Consider the following 11,345-nt stretch of genomic DNA (forward strand, 5'->3'; position numbering starts at 1 on the left):
CACCCAGTATGGGCGCTCAACAGGTAAACAGATGTTCCACCTGTTGGGGAGAAGATCCCTGACGTGAGATGGAGTGCCGCCAAGTTTCCCTCAGAGCCTGAAGCCAGAGAATGGAACAATGGGACAGCCTTTACGCTTTAGACTCCAGTTTAGCACAAGGAGCTGGTATCGCGCCTACGCGCCTCAGGACGGTTCTCCTAGGGGAACCGGCAGCCCGCCCGACGTCACAAACTCGGCGAACGCGGGTCTCCCGAGGCCCCAGCACGCACGCGCAGAAGCGCATCCACTACGCAGACGCACTGCCGCCTGGCGACGGACAACGCGGAGGGCGGGCGCGGAACGGGGTGCCCGCCATGGAACAGCGGTTAGCTGAGTTCCGGGCGTCCCGGAAAAGGGCCGGACTGTTGGTGGAACCCAGCACCTCGAGCCAGAACGCACAAACCTCGGGAGGGAAAGTGGAAGCAGCTACGACTCCAAAGGCAGCCCCGGGCTGGCTAAAACATTTCCTGCTGTGGAAACCGAGGCCCACGAGTGCTCGGACTCTGCCCAGCCCCGCAAAGGTGAGAGGAGGGAAGCCGTGGCCCCAGGGCCGCCGTAGGGACCTCCCAGCGAACTCCGGCCGAGGCACCGCCCCCCGCCACGTGGTGACCTGCAGGCCCCGCCCCGCCGATAACGGCCCCGCCCACCGCCCGAGGGCCCGCGGGGCCGAAGCTGCCGGGGGCGGGGCCTCTGGCTCCTCCCATCTGCTGGGCAGGTTGGGGAGGGTGCTTCTTGAGTCTCCTGCCACGTGTCACCACTGAAGCGTATCTTTCACATTTTACTTCCGGCCCACGACCCAGGGAGCTCCTGATTTCAGGCTGGAAGAGGGGTTCTGGGCCCTGGAGAAAGCCCCTGTGCCCTTGAGTTATTCACAGCGAATTAAGTTATCGCTGTGATGTCCTGTGGCTGTGGGAAACCTCCACAACCGTGTTGAGCCACAGCCCTCTGCTAATGGAGCGTAAAAGGTCTAATTGGATACTGATTAAAAATGGCGGTAATTAAGGCTTCCTTTGATTTCCCACCTGGTGCATGTGCAGCCAGTAGCCCAAATAGCCTGTGCTTTAGAAACGACATTTGAATACAAAACCTGCAAGAGTGTGATAGCTGTCACTGCCAGTTGTGGCGTATGCTTGTGCATTAAACTGGAGAAGCTTATTCAAGTTCAATAAAGAATGTTCAAGGCGAGAGCAGTATTTTGGTTAGTTAAAAAAAAATGCCTCTTCACCTTTTTAATTCTTTAGTAATCTCTTATTTTGCAGATGAACTTAATTCGTATCTCATTGTATCTTCATTTAGTTCTCACTCCTGAGTAAAGTGGCAAGGTGACTTGCATGCGAGATTGGAATATTTATGTGGGAATAGAGGACCACACACCAAGCGAAAAGTGGTGCTTTGAAACAATCTGTGACAAGACCCATTTACCTCATAGATGTAAAAAGAGCCAAAAACTCCTTTGAAAATTAAGATGTACTGGAACTGAAATGTACTTGACTCCTCTTAAAATGATTTCTCTTAAGTTCATTTACTATTGCATAATAATAGTTTTGGGAATTTTTTTAGCTCTTGGAGAACTTAGTGGTAACTCAGTTTGGATTTGATATTTTCCATGACATGCAAGGTTCCAGCTGACTTGCAGAAAGAGAGTGCAGCAGGTTCACACAACCCATTTCCTTGTCTCAGGATAATTTCACTGTTGATTAGAACTCACTGAGCACAATTGCTTAAGATTTTAGAATCTACTTCTCTACCCTTTTTCCTCCCCAAAGTTAAGAAACAATGTCTAATGCACACAATGAGTTTTTGATTGTATGTTTCATTTCCAAAGGAATGTGAGATCATTAAGTTGGATGCAGAGAAGCTGAACTTGGAGAAAGCTTACATTATTAAAAACCCAAAAGCTGATGGCCTGACAAAAGGATGAGAGGAAGTGCTGGGCCTGCAGTTGGTTCTTATTAATTACTCTGTTTTTCGTAAGAAACTTGGTCTTAAGCTCATTTTCACTGACTGAGTTATCATTCCTGGGTTTGCTCTGTTGTGAAAGTTCTCATTAAATTTTTTTATTTTTTTCTAATTTACAATCCACCTCTACCTCATAATTTTGATGGCACACAGTAGCTGGCCAGAGATTCCTTTAGCCTTCCATTTGTAATTGCTTCTTTGTGGTTGTCATTGATAAGGGAGCATCCACTTCCTCCTTCCTGTCCTCTCAAATTTAGCTTGGGAAAAAGCAGTCCCCCAAAAGAAAATATTTCTTTCTCTGACAAGCTTCTATGACATTAGGACAAAAATGCTTGTAGCTTTTTTTAATCCTGCAGAAAGCCCCTGGCTGCCTTTGCAGGCCTACCCTACCCCAGCCCCACTGCACCATCTAGCCCCCTGGTTCACTGGCCACACTCCTCCTGCAACTCCTCACCTTCAACCTGTGGCTCAAGTTGGCCCACTGCTCAGAGGCTTTGGAGTCACCAGGTTAAGCATAACCCCCTCAAACCCAGGAGTCATCTTTTAATTTCTTCCTTTCCCTCATTTGTTCATTCAGCAAAATCCTATCTTGTGCCCACTAGGTTTCAGCTCCTGACTGAAATCCAGGGAGACAGTGTGATATAGACAGACAAAGGCCTGATATCCCAGTAGCTGCATTTGTCTTTGGGGAGGTAGCGGATGGCAGACACTGAAAACAAAAGCAGAATGATAAATTCTCTTGAAGGGGAAACACACCCCGGGCACTGTGGTAGTGAGTTGCGGGTGAGGGCTGCAGAGCGCTCCTTGAAGTTGGGTGGGCAGGGAGGACCTCACTGAGGAGGTGACATTTTGTAAGAAAGAGCCACTCTTGCAGAAACCCGAGAGTCAAGGCCCAGGGCACATGTGGTGATTTTTTTGTTGAGGTTTGTAGGGGAAGCAGAAGCCAGCCGGGTGATGTGAGGAGAAGGGGGCATTATTTTCAGAGGGAAGTGCTGCAAAGGCCCTGAGGTGGGAAGCAGCTTGGTACTTGAGAAATGGACGTGTCTTCCCTAAACTATGCCTGCGTGTGCTGGGACGACCACAAACAGCAGCTTTTACAGCAGAAGGCACACTGATACTAAAATGCAAGTGAAGCCAAGGAGCTTCCGTATCCCACCTCTCTCTTGTTTGTTCCCTTTGCCAGTTGGCTTAAATTCCTGCCCTCTCTAACCCTTTCCCTTGCCATTACCCACACAGGCCCCTAATTAAGGAAAGAGGGCTTTGGAGGGTGACCATCCTATGATCCTAGACCAGTCTCATCTCTGCCTATCAGTAGCTGTGTGACTTCTGGGGAGTTACTGAACATCTCAGTGTTTCTGTACAGTAAATCAGGAATGATGATGCCTGCCTCCTGGATTACAGGAAATAGGGCATCCTGAAGGACCTGGTAAATGGTGGCCATAGCATTATTCTTATGCTCCCTCAATAATAAAATTCAGTTTACTGTGGATTCCAAGTAGTACATATTCAAAATGTATTCTGTGTCCATCAGTCCGTTGTTTCTCTCCAGCTTCTGCTTCACCACCCTAACCCATGCCTGGTCCTCTCTTGCAGGGCCTCCTGCATAAGCTACTATCAATTTCGCTGCTTCTACTCTTTCAGCCCCTTCTCTATCTGGCAGCCACAATAGTCTTAAATATTATTAGTTCCCTGATGAGGACTACAGTGATTTCCCTGTTGTGCATCCTGGTCAGATCTGAAAGGGACCTTTATTTATTTAATAAATGTGTGTGTCGGGGGTTTGTTGACTATATGTTAAGCGCCTTTCCCATCTAACTGAAAAGATACTAATTACACTGTTGACACTAAGAAAGGAGGTTCTGACAAAATAGGATTTCTTAAGCAACATAAATCAGATGACCTATGTTTTCTTATCGAGACCAAATAATAATTGTGGTCCTGTTTAAAATTATATGAAGAATAAGAGATATAATTGAAGAAATGAACTAAAAGTTCTATTTATTGAGAACTTATGTGTGGGGTGCTGTGTTTGGCTCTATAGAGACACCAAAAGATAATAAATAGCAGTCTGTGGCCTTGTGGTGCAATCTAGGGATCCATGGGACATATATTAAAAGAGACACTTCAATGCTGAATAGTTTGGTGCTCAGTGAGAAAGAGCCAGTTAATGCTACGAAGGCAGAGAGGGCATAGGGCGTTACCAGTTGTGCTTGCCTGGAGGGCAGGCAGGGAGCTGAGGAATGAAGAGGAAATAGAGGCTGTTTTGGCCCACAGCCAGGCAGCTTCTTTGGGCCTTGATACCAGTTGAACTGGAGTAGAGGTTCGTTCACAGAGGGCTGATGGAGGATTATGTCGTACAAGAAATTTTTTAGACCAGTGTTTTTCAAGCTGCAAGTTGTGACCCATCAGTGGATTGTGAAATCAATTTAGAGGATCTAGTCCTCTGTTAAAAATAAAATTTAAAAAATAGATTAGTAAACAAGAGCTTCATATATAGTGAAGGTGTTGATTTGTGAAACTTTTTTTATGTAACATGTATATGCTGGGTTGCAATACAAAAAGTATTTCTTAGGTCTTTCCCAAAAATGTTTGGAAATACTGGACTAGAGATCAAGCTCCCTAAAGCTGCCTAAATACCTGTGTTTCCCATGAGCACCCAGTGCAGGGGCCTGTATACTGGCATTCCTATCTGTTGAAAAAAAGGGAGGCCTTGAATTCCAGCCCAAGGAGTTTAAATTTTCATCTGTAGGCATTAAAAATTTGTTGAAGGTTTGTGAGGAGGTGGTTGATGGGTGTTGTAGGAGATTCATTCAGCAGCTGTGCATACGGTTTGGGGAGGGAGAAATAGTTGGGGAGTCCAGCTAGTAGACACTGCCTGAGCCTGGAGGTATGTAGGATGGTCACAGGGGAAGGAAGGGTTGTGGCTATAACAGAGATTTTTTTTTAATAAGTGGGAGGGATTTTTGTTTCCAGTTTGTGGTATAGTCCTCATTTTAGAATCATGCCACAAAATTTTAGCTCACTAATGTAATCAACAAACACATTAATTCTGTGTGCAAAGCATAGGCAGGGCTGTGGCATTTCCATTTGCTGGGGAATCTCTGTATGGGGCGCAGATTAGCTCTTGTTAGCAGCAGACTCATCTGAGAGGAACCGTCTCCATGATGGGAATCCATCTGAATGCTGTAAGGTTTTTACCGCGTCATGTCTCACGACGTGCTGCAGTTTCGATTCAGTTGGAGCAGGGCACACGAACTCTTTGGAGATGATTATTTTGGAGAGCAGGGCAAGAAAATAGAAATCAATGAGCTGGAAGCCTTGCCGGAGCAATGAGAGCTGCCTCTCCAGATTGGTTTTGACCCTGTCAGCCCCATCACCCTTTCTTCTTACCTTGGTTTGTTTGTTTGTGCTAGGAAGTGGTTCAGCCCAGGAGCAGCACAGCAGGGCCGCCACCACGGGATCCAGCCATTCCCCTGCCATCACCTCGGGACCAGTCTGTCCTGACCAAAATCACCTTCTTGAAGGTTCTTCTCTGGCTGGTCCTGCTGGGACTATTTGTGGAACTGGAATTTGGCCTAGCTTATTTTGTCCTGTCCTTGTTCTACTGGATGTATGTCGGGACACGCAGCCCTGAGGAGAAGAAGGAAGGAGAGAAGAGCGCCTACTCCGTGTTCAACCCAGGCTGCGAAGCCATCCAGGGCACCCTGACTGCCGAGCAGCTTGAGCGCGAGTTACAGTTCAGACCCCTGGAGGGGAGATAGGGCCCAGCTCCACTCTCATGCGCTAGCCTCCCACATGGTCCTCTCAACTCCTGGGCTTGGATTTACGGGTGTGATTTCAGGCACAGGACTCAGGACCACAGTTCCATGCTCACTCCCTGATCTGCTGTGATTTTACCTTTGAACTTCTCTGTGGTTTTGGTAAAACTCCCTTAAAGGACAATCAATGTGGGTCTGATGAAGTTTATAAAAATTACATACTCAAGAAAGGAGACCTGTTTGTCTCATTATTTCATAGAGGTGATTTTAGAGCACTCGAAGGGCAGTGGTTAGATGCATTAGGACTCTTTATTAAAAGTAAATGTTCACTTTAAGTCTTTAATATTTATAGCATTTTCTTTGTTGCAAGTTTTGTTTTGGGTTTTTTGTTTTTCTTCCTGCTTTGAGTCTTGCTTTTCTGGTCATTAATGGTATTGAAAAATAAAATACCATTAAAACATCTACTTTTCAGAAACAGATCTCCAATGGCCATCACCATCTTCCACTCTCCTCTGTTATTCTGTCCCTTCCTCTGTTGCTCAGTGAAGGAAGAAAAGAATACAAAGTCCTAAGTAACAGGTATGGGGAGGGATTTCCCAAAGTCAATATTGGTAGACTTGATGAGTGGTTAGTAATAAAAGCTCAGCAAGAAGCAGTCCTTGAGTGGACAAAGGGGCCCTGGATGGAGGACCACACTTAATGGCCACTTGGGTTTCTTCTTCTGTACTAAGGGCCTTAGAGGAAGCCGTCCCTGGGCCTGCGGGCCTGTGGTGAGAGATTATGTAAATAATAGTAACTGGACAAGCTTTCATTGTTCCACCCTCTTCCAGAACAAACTTAAGAGTTTGAATTCACCAAAATTGGACAAAGGAAACCATTATACACTTTCTTTATGGAGCATACTGATGAGTCAGAGCACTCTAGTTTTAAAGCAATAGTTTTTTCCAAACTTAAGATTTTAAGACATGAGTGATCCTTAAGTGGGTTTTCAACTGCAGAATTCAGTTACAAATGTTTATATTATGAAAGTAATTTTAATATCTATGAAAATATTAAATAATTAGGTGCTCGAGATACGGTAATGACAAGAGCAGATGTTGGCCCAGTTCTCCAAGCATAAGGCCTAGGCTGGGAGTGGGGTGATGGATAAAATAAGCAATATGAATGATAGAGTGAGACAAGTTTTAGTTATAGGAGGAGTACAGAGGGGCTGTTCCCATTAACAACACTTGGTGGCCGGCTAACCCTGTGTGTTTCAGCCCTTGGAAATTCTTCTGGTATGCATTGCTCCCTATCTAGCCCTTTGCTACTGGGAGTTTGGCTGTCCCCAGGTCATCCAGTTACAAAGTTCCCTTTAGCTCACAAAGAAGTATTTTCTTCTGTAACTTCTGTCTGAACTGGACCTATAGAAAGTATGGCAAACAGATGAGTCCTTGTTAAATATAAAAGTTTTGATTGTATCCAAGATACATGGTTTTTGTTTCCTGATTTATTTTCTTAAGGCTTTCTTCATTTCCCTGATATTTTACTTGGGCTTTTCCTTTTCATACAAAGCCGAATATAAAGAAGAAATATCCCTGATCAAAGATTCACTGCTGCCAAGGACAATAAGCATTGTTCTAGAAAAGAATTAATTTGCTTTTTAAAATGTATCATTCAAACTTTCACCCACAACAAAGTGCCTGAAATCTCCATTAAGAACATTTGATCCAATTAGTAATCCCAGCAAACCAGAGACTTCTCTTAAACACATACGCAACTTTTGAGTGGACCTCACTAGTGTTTGTTGAAAATGTCACTCTTCATAATGAGGTGGAACCCGGATTGCCTTAAGCGCATCTTTCATGGAATTTTCTGTGAACGATTTGTCATCCATCCCTCCTTGCTCACCTGTTCCCAAAGGTTGCATGTAATGACAGTATTAACTTCTAGGCAGAGTAGGGTGTGAACTAATTAAATGCCTGCCTGGGAAGAGAGGAAAGGACAGATTGTATTTGCTGTTCTTATCAGACCATTAAGCTTTAGGTACAGTCCTGATTTTATGGATTTAGAAAGGCCTATTGATCTCAGAATTTCCACTCAGGGCCTGACCATTAGCCCAGCAAGCAGCTTCCATTAGAGGCTGCTTCTGTCATCAGGGAACTTGAAATCCCAGAGATGTGTTCAGTCCCTGTGATAGCTTGTGCGCGGGTGAGGTCGTTTCTGTCTGAGTCTTACAAATGAATTTAATTGGTTTTTGCTTTTATTCACATCATCCCACCTTGCTTATTCCTAGAGGCTGTTAAATGAACTTCTACTTGTAGAGCTGGAAGGAAGCCCAGATGCCATCAAATGCATCCCCCCTGCCGTTGGCAGGGCCACATTTACTCCTGACTGTTTTTTTCCTAGTGACCTGTAAAGAGGATTAATCCAGATTCAGGCACTTCCTAGGAAGTTCTTCAATGAAAGAACCTGAGCCACCCTCCCACTGCTTCCTCAGGTCAGGGGACACAGAACATCCCTGGGACAGGCAGACCACCGTTCAGTTCTCTCTCAGTCCCTCTGTGTTCTTCACGCTCAGTCATCCACATTGTACCTCTGGGACAGTCACTGTCAACCTAGTCTGTTCTGAGGATTCCTGGTCTGGGCAGGGGCGACTGTCTGGAGTTTTACCAGTGATGATTTAGGCGTGTATATTTTGTGCTATTAGACTTGTGCTTTGAGTCCAAGAGGACTGCATTTGCCCTTTGACTGATATGTGCCTAAAGATTAGGCTCACAAGCTGTGTGCTAAATAAATATATATATTAGGAAGTTACATAATTGGCAGAACTGGTGATCCTTAGTTAGGCAGAGGAAAGTACAATTCTATGCATTTTTGTTTCCTGCCACTCACGCTCTTACCTGTTTCCCTGCAAATACTTGTAGGTGCAGGCTTGGCCCTGCTTGGGACAGAACTGAGAGGCTGCAGCCCCAGTTCCCTGAGCCCAGGATGCAAGGTGGGCAGGGGCGCCATGAAGCATCTTGCCACCAGGGGGTAGCATGGAGCTGCCACTCTACATAGTGGGCCCTTTCCCATCACACTTGGAAATTTACGTAATATGGAAAACCCACTGGGATGTTTATCTGAGCCACTTGTGCTGCTTTTTCAGGCGCTCTTTTCATTTTAAGATTCACAGGTTAGAGGTTCTGGGAAAGGCATAGAAAGCTGCCACAAGTGATTTATGCACATATTTTATAAAACGACAGCCCCTCCCTGACCTTAGCAGCCAGTATTGCAGTTGAGGAGGGTAGCCCTGAGCTTGTCCGCATCTGAGGGGGAAAAAAAAAAAGAGTAGGAACTTACGCAGCTGGCAGAGAAATTTGATCCCTCAGCCAAAGAAAGTAAAATGGGAACTGTATGCTTTGGTTTTTGTCACACATACTTTTATTTCCCAGCATTGGAGCACTGGATACAGATTTGGATCTCACACTCAAGTAGCCGAGAAAGAAGACCAGGTGAGAGCACCAAGCAGCACATTATAAGGCATATAACGTAAACAGATGTTTATAAAGATATAAGTGTGTGTATGTGTGTGTGTTGGGCAAAGAGTCATCAGATCAATCACTGTCAAATCTAAGTCCTATACTAGATAAGATTGTCACTTTTATATAAAAAATACTGTTTTCTTAAGTCATGGGTGGAAGTTTTGAAAAGTGTGGTCTGTAGACCACCTGCACTGGACTTTCCTATGGTAAGTTAAAATGCAGATTTCAGGGCCCCACCCAGACCCACGGCCTCAGAATGTCTGGGGGTTGGATCAGCATTTAACCACCTCCCTGGGTAATCTCCAACTCCTGCGGAGCAACAGCCACCGGTATAAATCACAAATGTTAGAATAGGAAGAAAATAGTGTATATTAGATCCTAGTAAAAGAAGTGTATTTTAAAAGGGAGCATTAAAGTTTGCTGTTTTTCAAACTGTTTGTTCAGAACACCAAAGCTAGAGAAAAAGAATACATGTATGGCTTTAAAATAATGAGGAACTAACCCCCAAAATGTAATTAAAGGTGCTTTCTTTCTGAAGTTTTCTTTAAAACCAATTATTACAAAAAGAAGCACATGCTCCTTTTAGAACATTTTGCAACTGGAGAAACTATTAATGTATTTTATTTTTGTACTAATATGCATATATTTCATAATCCAAGAGGTACATAGTGAACAGTCTCCCTTCCACCATCCATCAATTTAACAATGTTTCAGGTAACATTTTACTGAATAAGTTTTTTTACCGAATCCATTCTTTCATCAATGAAAGCATTATAATCCATAAATGTGACCAAATGAGGCATAATAATCTACTAACCAGCACTTACTTTTGCAACTTACATGAGTCTATCCTATTTCTCCCTATTTGTCTATCTGTTCATATTCATCCATTCATCTGTGTGTCTTTGTGTTTGGGTCATTATTTCTTATGAAGGGAATGGAAAGCCCAACACAGTATCTACTGTGACCTTGGATGCACCACCTACTCTTTGCAAGGCATGGTGCTGGGCTCTAAATGTAGGTAATGCACGTGAGGTTCTTTTTTCAAGAAGCACACAGTCAAATGGGGGAGGGAGCTAAAAATCAGTTATGGCACAGTGTGGTAAGCACTATGTGAATGCAATGTTGAAATGAAGGCCAGAGCAGAGAGAAGGGATACCAAACACAGGGTCAGGGAGGGCTTCAAGGAGGTGGTGACATTGTCTGAGTCTGAAAGAGCATCTAGTACTCCCCAGGGAAGAAGGCAGGGAACTGCCAAGTAGGTAAGGAGGTAGCATTTCAGTCACAGGAAACCACCTGGGATTAAAATGATAATCATGAGGGAGACTAGCATTCTTGGGAAAAAGTGATTCATTCTAATACCTTCTATTATTTTTTCCAACCAGTTGTTACACGTAACCATGAAAGACTGACTTTGGTATATTAATTTTGCACCACCTTTACTGAATTCTCCTACTAATCATAATGGTTTCTCATTTGATTCTCCTGGATTTTCCACATAGATAAGTATTTTCTTTTCAGATAATTTAAAGTTTAACCCCTCTTTTTCCAATTTTTATACTTCTTGTTTTTTTCTTGGTCTGACTGCATGGCTAGAACATCTAGAAAAATTAGACTCAGTCAGTAATGCCTTTATCTTATTCTTGGCTTGAATGAGCATGCTTTAGTATTTCCCCATTAAGCATGATGCTGGCTTTGGGGTAAGTGGATGGAGAGGAAGACAAAGTATCTCAAGGAATTATTCATCTATAATTACATTATTAAAAGGTTTTTCTTTTTCTCTGTCTTAAGAATAGATGTTGAATTTCACAAAATCTTTTAATATAGTAGAGATTATGTGTTTTTTCTCCCTGATCATTTAATATAATCAGTCATGTTATAGATTTACTCATATTGAACCATCTTTTTATTCCTGGAATAAATGATCCTTGATTGTAAGGTACTATTCTTTTTTTTCCCATTGGTTATTTTTTATTAAAGTATCATTGATAAACAATCTTATGATGGTTTCAGATACACAACACAGTGGTTCAACATTCACCCACATTATCAAGCCCTCACCCCCTCCAGTGCATTCACAGTC

General features: G+C 43.7%; 1 protein-coding gene across 1 annotated transcript; it reads left to right on the plus strand.

The window, feature by feature from the left end:
- Positions 1-284: 284 nt before the first annotated feature.
- Positions 285-6,099, plus strand: SAYSD1 (SAYSVFN motif domain containing 1). The gene is made up of 2 exons (XM_037004567.2): positions 285-560; positions 5,412-6,099. Exons 1-2 carry the CDS (start codon positions 354-356, stop codon positions 5,757-5,759), a joined length of 555 nt encoding a protein of 184 aa, XP_036860462.2. The 5' UTR covers positions 285-353; the 3' UTR covers positions 5,760-6,099.
- Positions 6,100-11,345: the final 5,246 nt, after the last annotated feature.

This window comes from Manis javanica, chromosome 16, assembly GCF_040802235.1.
Source record: "Manis javanica isolate MJ-LG chromosome 16, MJ_LKY, whole genome shotgun sequence".
In the NCBI taxonomy this organism is placed as follows: Eukaryota; Metazoa; Chordata; class Mammalia; order Pholidota; family Manidae; genus Manis; species Manis javanica.